This window comes from Glycine max, chromosome 8 (genome assembly GCF_000004515.6).
Source record: "Glycine max cultivar Williams 82 chromosome 8, Glycine_max_v4.0, whole genome shotgun sequence".
Lineage (NCBI taxonomy): Eukaryota > Viridiplantae > Streptophyta > Magnoliopsida > Fabales > Fabaceae > Glycine > Glycine max.
Window position 1 is genome coordinate 33,007,576 of NC_038244.2, and position 16,150 is coordinate 33,023,725.

Consider the following 16,150-nt stretch of genomic DNA (forward strand, 5'->3'; position numbering starts at 1 on the left):
TAATTACAAAAAGTATAAAATAATAATTAAAAATATATATTACATGAACATGCTAAATCATTGAATTTCCAAATTTAAAAATAAAAATTCAATACCCAAAACAAAAATACAAATTCAAACGAATCAGTCAAATTCAACCAGTATCTTGACTAACTAATGCATTTATATAACTTAATTACACTATCATGGCCCTTGCACAATGATATTAATATAGTCTCTCGCGTAGCTTCCTTGGCAAGCTTGTTTTTAAGCAAAATGCTGCCCCTTCTTTTTCTTATTATTCTAATCCACACCGTTTGGTTTATTGCATTGCCTCTTCTTATCCAATTCCAGTTCAATTTTTAACCGCTTCCAAAAAAATGCTGCGCTACTCATTCGCTCCATCGTCACTGCGCTGTTCCCAATAAATCCCCAAATCTAAACCCTAAATCTCTAATCGACACTGCGCTGCTCATTCGCTACATCGTCTATCGATTCCTTCAAATCAGGTGAGTGTTCAACACTGATGTCTTTTTTAATTCTTCAGATTGTTGTTTGCGCACGATTAGTTTCCAATTTTCTTGATACTCTATTTTTTTAGCTTATTGCTTCAAAGCGGATGTTTTTAAATGTATACATTTGTTTCCTGATTCTTCAGAGCAGATGTTTTTAGCTTATTGCTTCATTAAATTACTGATACTCTATTTTTTTCCTAGTGGAAATCTTCACTTTAAAAATTGAGTAATGAGCATGTTTGGATGATTTGAGAATTACTAGTGTGATTTTTGAAAAAGGTTATGCACGGATTTCAATATTGCAACGCTGCAAATGAAAAAAAAAACATTAATCATCGACATTAATCTACAATTCAACGGAACAATAGCTAGCTAGCATTCTTCGTGACTAAAAAATAAGATGTATACAATTAATCTTATTTATGTACTTTAATTCATTAATAATTTCTTATTTGTTTTTTGGTAGACTATTCTGCACTTTATTTGTTATTTCGGCTCTAAATAAAACAACGTGTATACGATTTTATAAAAAAAAAAAATTATTTAACTTTAAGTCATTTGGGGATTAAAAATAAGTTGAAATCCAATTTCATGTATCACCTATTGAATTTTATACTAGAAATTGCATAACACAAAGAAAATGTTGTCTAAATTATTTAGAGCAAAAAAAGTGGTATATTTGAAAATGCTTAGTGTTTAGTGTTTTGCCACACCAATCCTATTTCATGCCACCACACCTAAGTGCTTAGTGTTATGCTTAGTATGTATGACATATTATGCATTGTGTTGCAATGATAGGAGAGCAAGAATTGTGATATGATTGTAATTAGTTGTTTCGCTTTGCCATTTCCATGGTTTCTACTCAAAAACAAATCTAGCTAGCTTATGAATTTTTGGAGTAATTTTATTTTTTCTTAATATAAAATATATGCATAGTTATAAGCAATTTTGTAGTGAGGTTTTTGCATCGTGATCACAATATTCGCTACTGCACATTGTTCAGGTCATCACCACAGGTACCAAACTTTTTCATAAATTTTTTATGCTTAATTTTGTTACGATTGTTTTTGTATGTTGATTTATGGCATTAATGTATTTTTCTTTAATTAGATACAATTTTTATTCATAAAGAGTGAACCTTAGATTCTCGTTTGAGATTGAATATAATGATTCTTGCGGACAGTTTGCATTAATCATTGTATTGAATCTTGAATTGTCTGTTTGGGGAGACTCATATTTTTATGGTAGATTCATGCTTTAAGGTTAACATTATTTTGTTTAACTTGATGAAATTTTGGTACAATGCATTTCTAGTTGTTCTCTAAGTGCATACTTGATTATCGGCGAATTAATGTCACCGATTTCATGTCGTGTACTTGGAGACCAATGCGAAATGCTGCCGAAATTTCATCAAATTTAACAAAATAAGACAAACCTTGACGCATGAATCTACCATAAAAAAGTGTCTTCCTGAATGGGATAAGGCCATACCTTAAATGAAAAGTGAGATTTCATGCATTGAATGAGTTTTGGAGTATGACAGAGTTATTATTTAGATGGATCGAAGTTGGATGAATGAAAGTCGCTTGAGCCCTGCATATGAGGAAGGCGTGGAACAGTTCTTACAATTTTCTTTAGAAACAAGTCAGCCAGATGAAAACGGGAAGTTTTTTTGTCCATGCATAAATTGTTTGAACGAGAGACGACAAAAAGTCGACGACATACGAGAGCATCTATTATGTGATGGAATTAAGAGAAATTATACAACGTGGATATGGCATGGTGAATTAACAGACATGTAGAGTGGGTCCCAATCTGAATCATTTGATGTAGAAATGGGAGATCGCTTGGAGGATATGATTCGTGACCTTGGACAAGAGTCTTTTCAGCAAGCACATGCCCCTATGTATGATACATTGCAAACAGATTCAAAGAAACCTTTGTATCCGGGGGGGGGGGGGGGCAAGAATTTGTTGACACTGTTGTCGGCGGTTTTAAGTCTGGTAAATATCAAAGCCAGATATGGGTGGAGTGACAAAAGCTTTAGTTCACTGCTTCAAGTAGTGCACGACATGCTTCCAGAGGAAAACACATTGCCTAAAAGTTACTATCAAGCAAAGAAAATATTGTGTCCCGTGGGTATGGAGTATCAGAAGATTCATGCTTGCCCGAATGACTGCATATTGTACAAACATCAATTTAAAGAAATGTCGAAATGCCCTAGGTGTGGGGTATCACGGTACAAACTCAAGGATGATGAGGAGTGTAGTAGTGATGAAAACTCAAACAAGGGCACCCCAGCGAAGGTGTTGTGGTATCTTCCAATCATTCCAAGGTTTAAGCGTCTATTTGCTAATGGAGACAACGCAAAATACCTTACATGGCATGCAAATGGGAGAAACAGTGATGGAATGCTTCGTCATCCGGTTGATTCCTTGCAGTGGAAGAAGATAGATCGTTTGTATCCGGATTTTGGCAAAGAGGCAAGAAATCTTAGGCTTGGACTAGCCACTGATGGAATGAATCCATATGACAATTTAAGCACGCAACACAGTTTGTGGCCAGTTTTGCTAGTAATTTACAATTTGCCTCCTTTGTTGTGCATGAAACGAAAATACATGATGTTGTCTATGATGATAACGACCCCAAGACAGCTAGGAAATGACATCGATGTTTATCTCAATCCCTTGATTGAAGACCTTACAAAGTTGTGGGATGAAGGAGTTTTAGTGTTTGAAGGGTTTCGAAATGAGACATTTAATTTGCGTGCAATGTTTTTTTGTACCATTAATGATTTTCCAGCATATGGGAATTTGAGCGGTTACAGTGTTAAGGGCCATCGTGCATGCCCCATCTCTGAAGAAGACACAAGCTACATACAACTGAAACATGGAAGAAAAACAGTGTACACTAGGCATCGACGTTTTCTTAAACCTCATCATCCTTACCGACGATTGAAAAAAGCATTTAATGGAAGTCAAGAGCATGAAAATGCATTGGTATCATTGATTGGTGACCAAGTTTTCTAGCGGGTTCAACACCTGAATACAATATTTGGAAAGATCCAAAAGAAGGACAAAAGTAAGACTTGCATATGGAAGAAAAGGTAGATTTTGTTTGATCTTCCGTACTGGGTTGATCTAGATGTTAGACATTGTATTGATGTTATGCACGTGGAGAAAAATGTATGTGATAGTGTCATTGGGACGCTCCTTAACATTCACGGCAAGATGAAAGATGGTTTGAATATTCGTCAAGATCTAGCTGAGATGGGTATCAGAGCGTCGTTACATCCAAGGTCTGATGGTAGAAAAATATACTTGCCTCCAGCTTGTCATACTTTATCCAGAAAGGAGAAGATCAGTTTTTGTCAGTGCCTACGGCGGGTCAAAGTTCCACAAGGATACTCTTCAAATATTAAGAGCCTTGTGCATTTGAAGGATCTTAAGTTGGTATGCTTAAAGTCTCATGATTTTCACGTCTTGATGCAACAATTGTTATCGGTGGTCATACGAGACATTTTGCCTAACAAAGTCAGGCTTGCCATAACTCGGCTTTGCTTTTTCTTCAATTCCATATGTAACAAAGTTCTTGATCCTGTGAAGTTAGACGAACTGGAAAATGAGGCTACTATTATATTGTGTGAGTTGGAGATGTATTTTTCGTCTGCATTCTTTGACATCATGGTTCACTTAATTATTCATCTAGTCAGAGAAATCAAATGTTGTGGTCCTGTTTATTTGCGGTGGATGTACCCGGTTGAGAGATACATGAAGATCTTAAAAGGGTATACCAAGAATCTGCACCGTCCTGAAGCATCTATTGTTGAAAGGTACATTGCAGACGAAGCCATTGAATTTTGTTCAGAGTACATTGAAAAAGCTAAACCTGTTGGGCTTCCCGAGTCTCGACATGACGAAAGAGTGAGAGGTAAGGGTTCAAGTGATGAATGCATGTCATCACTCCAAGTGTAGAAGATTTGCAACAAGCTCACTTGTATGTGTTGAATAATAGTAATGAAGTTTTGCCATACATAGTTCGTCATGAAAGTTTAGTCAAACAAAATAATCCAAAAATGTCGAAAAACTCAGTGCTGAAAAAACATAACAAGACTTTCCTAGATTGGTTTAAACACACAATCTTGGCTGATGATAATGCTTCTGAAATATTGAGAAAGCTAGCAGATGGGCCTAAAAGAAATGTTATAACTTGGCAAGGATATGATATAAACAAGTATTCCTTCTATACAAAAGCACAAGACCAAAAAAGTACAATGCAAAACAGTGGGGTTACCCAAAGGGCTGAATCTCAACGCTTCGCTAGTGTACATGATGACAATCCTTGTGTAGCTTTCATCCCTTACTTTGGTTTCATTGAAGAAATTTGGGAGCTTAACTATGTCAAATTCACTGTCTGTGTTATCAAATGTAAGTGGGTGGACAGTAATACCGGTGTGTGGACCGATGATGTTGGATTTACACTGGTGGATCTTAACAAACTCGCTTACCAGAATGATCCTTTCATTATGATAGAACAAGCAAAACAAGTATTTTATGTCGATGACCCTTGTGATCAAAGGTGGTTAGTGGTTTTACATGGGAAAACAATAGGTGTCAATGTTGAAGATGATGATTCATACATTGATACTTATGTTAGTCCTTTGTCCACACAACTGTCACCTAATGTCGTCGGAGAAGAAACTGACGGCGTTCATGCTAATCGTAATGATCACGATGAAGGAGAATTAATTAACATCGTCTAATGTAATTTTTTTATTTTGTACTTAATTTCAGTTCATTTAATTACATTGATACGCATTTATTTTTGATAACATATTCAATTAATTCTTTTTTTTGTTTACAGCCAAATGGCTACACAGCCAAACTCTCCTCCGCCTCCTCCTCCTTCTATTGGTGTAGCATCGCATTCGCCATCACCACCATTGAAGCGGACTAGAAAGGCCTCATGCCTAAGATCATTGGCGACTAGACCAGTTGGGGCAGAGAGACCCCTGGTCCATGAGGATCCTGCTACCGAAAAAGCAGATGGTCCCCACAACAAGAAATTAAGAACATATTTGGGGATCGTTGCTCGTGATAAGGTGGATGTCACATACGAAAATTGGAAGCATGTTCCTATTACTCAGAAGGATTTGATATGGGAGGATATTCAGGTATCATGTATTATTTCATGTTGCATATTGTTTGTTAGCCAAATATTTGAATTTAGTAATAATAAAACCTAATTTACTCTTTGTTAGGCTGAATTTGATATCCCTAAAGCATCTAATGTAAGGAAAAAAAAGAAAATACTTCAGACTGTGGGGGAGCGGTGGAGACAATTTAAGTCTGATTTGACGTCGAAATGGGTACTTGCAGCTGATAAGGATAGTGTCGATGACATTGTATGCAAAATGTACGACATTAGCAAGGAGAAATGGACCCAATTTTGTCAGAGCCGCAGAGACCCTTCATGGGAGGTAACTAATTTGTGATTTTCATTTTTTTAACTTTAAATGAACTTATTATAATACATTGTAATCATAAGTTTCATTAATGTTTCATTTTTGCAGGATGTTCGAAAAAAAGCACAAGCCATCCAAAAACAAAACACTGCCCCTCACATGATGTCTCGTTGGGGTTATGAATATTTAGAAAAGAAATTGATCGATGAGAAGAGAAAGAAAAAACTAGAGAAAGCTACTCAATCCGAAAGCACTGACACCGTCATTGATCCTCCATCTCCCATCAAACGACACGTGAAGTGGAAGCTAGCCCGTACCAAGGAAACTGGTGACATGACATCTGAGGCAGCAAAAGAAATTGTTGACAAGATTGTAAGTCACTTTCAATTCATAATTGTAATTATTTTTTTTATTGGGTGATTGAGTATAGAATAAATGTGTTCTTCACAGGATGCGCTTGAGGAGCAGGCCTCACAGGGTTACTTTGTTACCCATGGACGTCATGATATACTGACTGATGCCATTGGGTGACCAGAACACCTTGGTTGTGTGCGTGCTGTAGGAGCCGGTATAACCATCAAGCAATACTTTGGATCGGCTACAAGGACCTCCTCCATTGCTCTCAAATACCTGCAACAGTTGACGCAACAAATCAAGGACCAGCTAGAGGATTCGATCACTGAAAAAGTCACTCGACAGCTAATGTTATCCCTTAGCCAGATGCAGTCCCAGTTTCAGTCGCAGATGCAATCATAGGGACTCACACTGCCTCCTAAACCTGATGTTGGTCCTTTAGCTACTCGTGCCATCACAAAGGAGAGTTGTGTTGATCCCTCAGGGAACGATCCAGACACGGGTGACTCAAACAAATGCGAGTTGCATATTGAAGAATATCCTCCTCGCCTGGTTGCCCTAGGAAGAGTTTATAAGGGATCCACAACCATTCACAACATTCCTTTGCTGCATGATCAAGTCAAGGTTGGTGTTGAGGAGATTAGAGATGCAAATGCTCCCATTCCTGTACCCACTAAAGAGGTTAAGGTCATGGGACAAGCTCTTAACACATTCCTTGCTTGGGCGACACATCTTGTCAAGCGTTTATTAGAACAGGTATTTTAGTGTCATTAAATGCTTATTTTTCCAATTAAAATGTTTACTGTGATTAAATTATGTCAATTAATTATGTTGGATAAACAGGGAGCTGTGGGACTCGCGAAACCTGCATATAGGCCGGATCATGAGGTCGATGATCCTCTATGTCTAATGACATTGACCATCCCACAGCTTTTTCTGAAGCCATTGCAGGTTATGTGGGATGCTACCTTGTTTGGCCTATTTAATGAAAATTTCCCCTTGTACATAAAGCATGAAGATCTGTCTGAAATTGCACATGGTGGTCAATGTCTCAACATATCTGTTATACAGTTGTGGATTCTGTAAGTCAATTTAGATTATTGTTAATTACCTAACTTATTGTTTTACCTTCATGCATAATTTATTTTGTGTTAACAACAATAGGCATATGACTGAGACTAGTATGCGAGCCGGGAATATTGATGTGTGTGGATTCCTCGAGCCACAGTCTATCCAGAGATCTGGCCAATCGCAATTTGAATCAGAAAGTTACATTAAAAACTAGATGCAAAATTCAAAATGGGATGTGTACCTAGGAGCCTACCTGAATGGGTAACTTAAACTCAACAAATGAATTTAAATAATGTATAATAATATAATAACCTTTATTGGTCTCCACTGCAGTGCACATTGGCAAATGGTCGTCATTTTGCCTAAGGAAAATGTTGTCATTTGGTTTTGTTCGTTGATAATAAGTCAGACAACTACCTCAAAGGCATAATTAATAGGTCAGTATTGTTTTTCAATACATTTGCATTAACATTAGTTAGGTACATCAAAATTTTAAATGTACAATAAGAATCCATGTTTGTATTCAATAGTGTTTTGAAAAGACTTGATGATACTCAACAAAGTAAATCCAAGCCTCCTGCTAGGTGGATTGTTATTAAAGTAAGTCATTTAAACAATATGTTTTTACTTATATTTTAGTACTGTGTAGACTTATTTGTACTGAACGTTGCATATCTAAATTTCATAATGTATTTAGTGTAATAGAAAAAAAGGAAGCACTGAGTGTGGGTATTACGTCATGCACTGAATGTCAACTATAATCTTAGGAAATTTCCAGAATAATTGGGAAATGAAAATCGATGTTGATTTATAACTTTTTTTTTCTTCATAATTCTTATCATATAACATCGGCTATTTAAATAACCGATGTTGTATTTATTAGTTAACATCGGTTTTGAAAAGCCGATGTGAACGATACTACTTTCCACATCGGTACTTTCAACATCGATTAATAACCGATGTTGAAAGTCTTAAATAACCGATGTTGAAACCTTATTTTCTAGTAGTGAAGAGTCAAGCCAAAGCTATTGTGCAAGCAATAAATGGGGCAAAATACACTAAATAAAATAGATGATGATGACTCAAAATCTCACCAAGGGTAAATCTATCACTTTCAATTCAACATTTCAAAACTAACTTGACATGTAGAGAAAAATAAGGATTTCAATTCATAAAATACCAAGAAACTCCTATTTCAAAAACAATTACCCATTACCTATACATAACCTAGAATTCAAAGAGAACATGCAATGTTGTACACAAAACATATAACCAAAATAACAAAATTAACCTAAAAAACCCCAAAAAAAGAACAATCTCCCCCCCACACTTAAACAACACATTGTCCTCAATGTAGCACAATCATAAGATCAAGAGCAATCAGAACAATCAATAAATTTGGACAAGTGCAATAAAAGTAAAAAAGGACACAAAAAAAAGAAAACTCCCTAAGTCATGGTGGAAGAGAAGTAGGGTGAAGAGGTCTCCTCCACCACTACATCCACCAAGGAGGAATTTGTGAGGAATGGTTTCAGCCGGTGTCCATTGACCTTGAAGCTCTTATCTGTGGATTCACTTTTGATCTCAACTATACCATAAGGAAAAACATTAGTCATCACAAAAGGACCAATCCACTTTGACCTCAACTTACCACTCATGAGTCTGAGCCTAGAGTTATACAATAAAACTTTCTTTCCAACCACGAAGTCCTTCTTAGCTATCAAGCTGTCATGGAACTTCTTGGTCTTCTCCTTGTAGAATTTGGAATTCTCATAGGCTTCTAAACGGATCTCATCTAGCTCACTTATTTGCAACTTCCTTTCCCCTCCAGCCTGATCAATAGTGAAGTTGCATGTCTTTACAGCCCAGTAGGCTCTATGCTCTATCTCTACAGGAAGATGACATGCCTTGCCAAATACATTCCGATAAGGAGACATTCCTATGGGTGCTTTGTAGGCAGTCCTATGCGCCCAAAGAACATCATCCAGCTTGGTGCTCCAATCCTTTCTATTCGGCTACACAATCTTCTTCAAGATCCTTTTTATCTCCATGTTTGAAATCTCAGCCTGCCCATTAGTTTGAGGGTGGTAAGGTGTAGAAATTCTATGCACGACCCCATAATTTTTGAGCAAGGAATACATGGATCTGTTACAAAACTGGGTGCCTTGATCACTAACGATGGCTCTAGGGACTCCAAACCTACAAAACATATTAGATCTAACAAAATCCACAACAACCTTAGCATCACTAGTTCTGGTGGCTTTGGCTTCCACCCATTTTGAAACATAATCAACAACAAGATGAATATAAACAAAACCAAAAGAGACAGGGAAAGGCCCCATAAAGTCTATACCCCAGACATCAAACACCTCACAGAACAACATGGGTTGTTAAGGCATTTGCCGTCTCCATGAAAGTGAGTCGCCTGCTCTCTGACAAGGCTCACAAGTGCTACAGATTCTCCACGCATCCTTGAAGATGATGGGCCAATAGAAACCGTAGTCAAGCACCTTGCGTGCTATCCTCTGTATGCCAAGACGGCCACCTGGTGCGGAAGAATGACAGAATTGCAGGACCGAGTTAATCTCATGGTCTGGAATGCATCTCCTAATAACCTGATCACTGCATAATTTCCACAAATAGGGGTCATCCCAAATATAATGCTTAACATCGCTCTTAATTTTATCAGTTTGAGCTTTAGATGCTAAGGGAGGAAAAACAAAAGCAACCAAATAATTCACAATATTAGCAAACCAAGGAGTGACGAAGGAATCAGAAATATTATAAAGAATGCACAAATGGCCATCCAGAAAATATCCTGAATGGGTGAGTCCTCATATGCACGCTCAATCCTACTCAAGTGGTCAGCCACGAGGTTCTGTGCACCGCTCCGATCACGGATCTCTAAATCAAACTCTTGGAGCCAAAGAATCCACCTGATCAATCTAGGCTTTGATTTAGCCTTCTTCAATAGATACTTCAGAGCTGCATGGTCAGTATAAACAATAACACGAGTACCAAGAAAATATGAACGGAAATTCTCAAGAGCAAAAACTATCGCTAATAGCTCCTTCTCTGTGGTAGTGTATTTTTCTTGGGCAGCATCTAAAGTTCTGGAAGCGTAGTAGATCACCCGAGGTAGCTTGTCAATCTTTTGAGCAAGGACAGCCCGCAACGTATAATAGGATGCATCGCACATCAGCTCAAATGGGGCTGTCCAATAAGGTGCCTGAATGATAGGGGTGGTAGTCAACGCACGCTTGAGGCAATCAAAAGCCTCTTTGCACTGGTCATCAAAATCAAACTCCACCTCCTTTTGCCGCAGATTAGATAGTGGAAGGGCCACTTTGTTAAAGTCCTTGATAAAGCACCTATAAAATCTTGCATGGCCAAGAAAAGAACAAACCTCTCGCACGCAAGAGGAGTAAAGCAATTGTGAAATAACAGCTATCTTTGCAGGGTCTACCTCTATGCCCCTACTGGAAATGATATGCCCTAAAACTATACCTTGTTCTACCATGAAGTGACATTTTTCAAAATTCAGCACAAGGTTAGTTTCAATGCATCTATTAAGAACTCTATCTAGACTATCCAAACATGCATCAAATAAGGATCCATAATCAGTAAAATCATCCATAAGCACCTCTATGCAAACTCTCTAAAAAGTCACTAAAAATGCTAAGCATACACCGCTAGAAGGTACCAGGGGCTTTGTATAGGCCAAAGGGCATCCTCTTATAGGAAAATGTACCAAAAAGACAGGTGAATGTGGTCTTTTCTTGATCCTCAGGAGCAATATGAATTTGTAAATAACCAAAAAAACCATCAAGAAAACAGTAATGAGACTTACCTGCCAAGCGTTCAAGCATTTGATCAATGAATGGCAGGGGAAAATGATCTTTTCTGGTTTCTTGGTTCAACCTCCTATAATCAATGTAGACTCACCAGCTGTTCTGCACTCTTGTGGGGATAAGCTCATCCCTCTCATTCTTGATCACTGTGAGGCCTGTCTTCTTAGGAACCACTTGGACTGGACTCACCCACTGACTGTCAGAAATGGGGTAGATGATTCTAGCTTGTAAGAGCTTGGTCACCTCCTTTTTCACCACATCAAGAATGATGGGGTTGAGTCGCCGTTGTGGCTGCCTCACTGGCTTAGCTCCATCCTCTAAAAGTATCCTATGCATGCTGGTAGATGGGCTAATACCAGGAATGTCTGCTAAAGTCTATCCAATGGCTTTCTTGTGCTTCTTGAGCACTAGCAAAAACTTCTCCTCTTGCTTAGCAGCAAGGGAGGCAAAGATGATCACTGGAAATTTCTCCTTGTCTTCCAAGTAAGCATACTTGAGGTTTGCTGGTAAGGGCTTCAACTCTGGTGTGGGTGGTGGCTGAACAGTGGGAGGAACTAGGGTAGGACAAGAAGAGAAAGGTTCCTCAGCCTGTACCTCATAAAGCAAGTCAGAAGTATATGTACTTCCTGCAACATGGTTAGTGCATTCTGACTCTAAAAAATTAACATCAAGAGGTACAACACCTAGAAAATCAGAACCATACTCAAATTCAAATTTACTCTCAGCATAAAAATCAGATATAGGATCAAATTCTAACTCAGATTCAGATTCAATGCATGAGGAATGACAAGTATGCAGATTAGATAAAAAAGGGATGTTTCCTACCATGAAGATAATCAAAATCAAACATATAATCATCAACAATCTGATCAAGTATCTCAACACGAAAAATAGAATGATCCTCAGATGGATGTTTCATGGCATCAAGAATGTTAAAATGAACAACAATATCACAAATTCCATAGACAATGTGCCAGCATAAACATCTATCTTGGTTCGGGCTGTTTTCAAAAATGACCTGACTAAAATAATTGGAACTAAACCATGGGAAAATCTCTCTTCCATATCAAGAACATAAAAATCAGCAAGAAAAATAATTTCACCAACCCGAACCAACACATCCTCTATGAAACCTGTGGGGTGAGCAACACTTCTATTTGTCAATTGAATCACCACACTCATAGGTTGCAAAGGTCCAAGAGATAAAGAATTGAAAATGGACAGAGGCATGACATGATGACATTAACTGATGCTCCTAGATCTAGCATGGCATTCTCAAATTTGTTGTTCCTAATAATACATGGTATACAAAAAGTACCTGGGTCCTTACATTTCTCAGGAATGTGAGGAACATATTTACCTATCAATGCTGACACATTTCTGCCCATGCTAAACCTTTCATTGCCTTTGAGCCTCCATTTGTGGGTGCACAACTCCTTTATAAACTTGGCATATCTTGGAATGTGCTTGATGGCATCTAGTAGAGGTATGTTCACCTCTACTTTCCTGAAGGTCTCCAATATCACCCTGAAAACATATAACTCATGAAATTAAATACACACAAACATAGAAGACACAACATAGAGTTTCCTCCGTCAGCCTGAGTTGTAATTTTTCAGGGTATTACAACACTAACTTATTTTAATTATTCTACATCATATAATCGGACACTTTAATTAGTCATCAACTAATTAAACTAAAATTCTATTTTAATCTAGTTGTATAGTCATTTATGAAAATGCCCTCCACTTTAAACTCTTTTGACTTAATTACCTCTTTCTAATTCTATGAAATCTAGATCACCATTAATCAACCTTCACCACTTAATTTCTAACTTTACTTACATTAATTACTAATTTTCTTCTTTGAAGCTTCTAATTTCTATTGCTAGACCAAAATCCAATTATTATCTGTTGGACCTTGATACCTCAATAATCTTAAGAGGGATAGGCTTAGAATGCAGAAGAAGCAACAAAAATCAATTTAATAATGTTCTATAAACATGCAAGACACAATTGATTGCAACAAAATAAATAAGATAAGGGAAGAGAGAATGCAAACACGGTTTTATACTGGTTCGGCCACTTCCCGTGCCTACATCCAGTACTCAAGCAACCCACTTGAGATTTCCACTATCTTTGTAAAATCCATTACAAAGTCTGAACCACACAGGGACAACCCATCCCTTGTGTTCAGGAATCCTTTACAACAAGAGACTCACAGTCTCTTAACCAATCTCATTGAATAAGAAGAATGGAAGAAGAATTCTCTCTTCAAGAGAAGAATATTATAATGAAGATCATGTAAGAATCCTTATAGATTTTGCAAATGTTTGGACAAGGATTTCTTTTGAGAGAGCATTTGACAATGAAGTTCTTTTGGAATCTCTCTCATTGTCTTTTGAGAGGATAAGACATTTTTGCCAAGCAAAACTCTCTGCATAAAATTCGTGCCCAAGTCACCTATTTATAGGCCTTTGATGGCCATTCACAAATCTAATGAAAAGATGTGACTGTTGGTGATATTCCTTGAAAATCCTCTCTGGTAATCGATTACAGAATTAGTGTAATCAATTACACATTTGTTTTTCTTGAACAGTTGTGACCCTTCATTTAAAATTTGAATTCCCAACGCTCAGAGTTTCTGGTAATCGATTACACACTTTCAAACCATTGGTAATCGATTACATGTGCCTTGAATGACTTGAAACCTTTCATTGTGAGGCAAGGCTTGATCTTGAAGAAATCTTGAATCAAGGCTTTGTTTGCTGAAACAATCTTGTATTAATCTTGAAGCAAAATGAGCCTTGTTTGATTCTTCTTTTGACATCATCAAAATCATGTATACATACATTCACATTCTCCCCCTTTTTGATGATGACAAACATGTGATTTCTTCTCAACACCATCAAAGCTTGCATGATTTACATTCTCCCCCTTTCTCAAGCAAATTCTTAATTCTTCTTGACATCATCAAAATCTTCATGATTTACATTAACATCTAGGCCATTAATGAGTTGACCATTATTTGATTAGAGGATTTTCTTTGAGTTACCCTTATTCTTTCTAGACTTTAGCCTAAAAACTTGAGACCTTAACCATGCTTAGGTATCCTATGGTAACATGTAATTTTTAACCATTTCAATAGTCTTAAAACACTACCTAATTAGACAACAAAGCAATAACATTGTCTACCTCACACAAGAAAATTGGGATGTTATAAAATCCATCTCCTATTAAAGGATGAACAACTTCTTTGAAAGTCGTATGTATGTATATGATGATGCTACGAATTTTGTGAACAAGTTAATATATGTTAGATTTATGACAAAATATCATATAGTATATATATGCTTATAGCCTATACTTTTATTATAAGATACTACCTTCATCCCATAATAATAAGTGTCATTTTAGCTTCTAAATGTATGTAATATTAGTTACTTTTTTATGTAAAACCCTAATAATATTTTCAAAATATTGTTGTTGTGTTACATTTTTTCGAATAAAGAATATTAATAATAAGGTTAATTTTGTAAATTATGACACTCTTTCATCTATTTACAGGATCTTCTTGGTATGAGTAAGAAACACTACGACAACACTTATTATGAGACAAAGAGAATATTGTTTTTTGTTGAATTAATATAAATTGAACAACTTCATCAAGTCCGATTGGTTTCCTTTCATGAAAAATTGATTTGAAAACAAAGATCATGTTTACAATTCATTTCTAAAGATATTTATTAAGTACGGAAAAAATGGCACCACTATTTATGATACATATCATGAGGTAAGTCTCGTTGATGTATATTCATGTCAACAAATTAATTTTTTCTTCTTAATTTCCTTTTCTTTCCCATTTACTTTAGTCATATATATTCAACTTCTCTAGGTTGCAACACTTTTTGAGCACCACCAAGATTTATGATATTTTCCTTTATGTAGAATATGTTGGCACTAAAGAATTATATGATTTAGAAACAGGAATGAGATTCAACATAATGATTTATTTAGTTAATATTTTTCAATGCTTTTCTCTCATTTTTTAATGTCTTGCTTATTTTCTCCTTTTCGTTTATTGACCTTTACTTTGTATGCCTTTGGAAAAAGATTCTCCATCTTTTCTTCCTTAAATTTTATTTTTCTATTATTTCTATCACTCTTTTCCTTTGTTATTACTTTATTTTATAGGAAAATGTATTTTTTTTGCTAAAATCCATGAGTATCATTTACAGAAGACAATTAGGCTCGAGCTAAGAAGGATCTTTATAGTTTACTAAACTCTTTCTTCGAGTATTTATCATTACACGAATTTAATGTCAAAAATTATTATTATTATTAATTTGGTACACATTGAATAATTCATTTCTTTATAAGTTGAAATTAGTAATTGAAAAAGGATTTTAAAAAAGCTAACAAGATTAAGTTATTGCCAAATAAATTATTTGTTTTCCTCACATTACTTTTTTATTTTTTATGTTTTTGGGCCCCTCCTTAGTCATGAGCCTAGTGTCGTCACCCATCAAAACACTCTAGACTTGTAGTGGATATAGTGAGAAATAAATTGAAATAGTGGAAAACAATCACATTTCCATAAGTTCAGAGTGGTTGTTGTCCGTCCTGGCTCCTGCTTTACTTTCATTCTTGGTTTAAGGCTCCAAAAGGTATTGTCTCTTTACTTGAACCTTTATTTTTTTTTTATGGTGAAGGTGTTAGGGAAGTACATTGGGTACTATGAGAGCAAGTGTGTAAGGAAAAAGAGGAAGGTGGACTTGGAGTGAAAAAAATTAGGGTATTTAACATAGCATTATTGGAAAAATGGTGGTCAAGAATGAAGAGAGATCAACAACAATTTTGATACATGATATTAAAGAGTAAGTATGAGAGGGTAAAAAGAGTATGGCGTTGAAGGGG

The 16,150-nt window shown here is 36.3% G+C and overlaps 1 protein-coding gene across 3 annotated transcripts in view; it reads left to right on the plus strand.

Annotated features, from left to right (window-relative positions):
• Positions 1–232: 232 nt before the first annotated feature.
• The window catches only part of LOC100792767 (uncharacterized), a 39,239-nt gene continuing 23,321 nt past the window's right edge, over positions 233–16,150 (plus strand). The window contains exons 1-9 of one of the 3 annotated variants that reach the window (XM_014779271.3): positions 233–488; positions 5,358–5,667; positions 5,755–5,973; positions 6,067–6,330; positions 6,409–7,068; positions 7,156–7,394; positions 7,477–7,644; positions 7,717–7,820; positions 7,914–7,983. In XM_014779271.3, the coding sequence (XP_014634757.1) occupies positions 5,362–5,667; positions 5,755–5,973; positions 6,067–6,330; positions 6,409–6,489 (870 nt within the window). In that variant the 5' untranslated portion in view covers positions 233–488; positions 5,358–5,361 and the 3' untranslated portion in view covers positions 6,490–7,068; positions 7,156–7,394; positions 7,477–7,644; positions 7,717–7,820; positions 7,914–7,983. Of the gene's footprint in view, positions 489–5,114; positions 5,258–5,357; positions 5,668–5,754; positions 5,974–6,066; positions 6,331–6,408; positions 7,069–7,155; positions 7,645–7,716; positions 7,821–7,913; positions 7,984–16,150 lie in introns of those variants that run through there. The other 2 variants (XM_041018446.1, XM_041018448.1) reach the window with 2 other exon arrangements.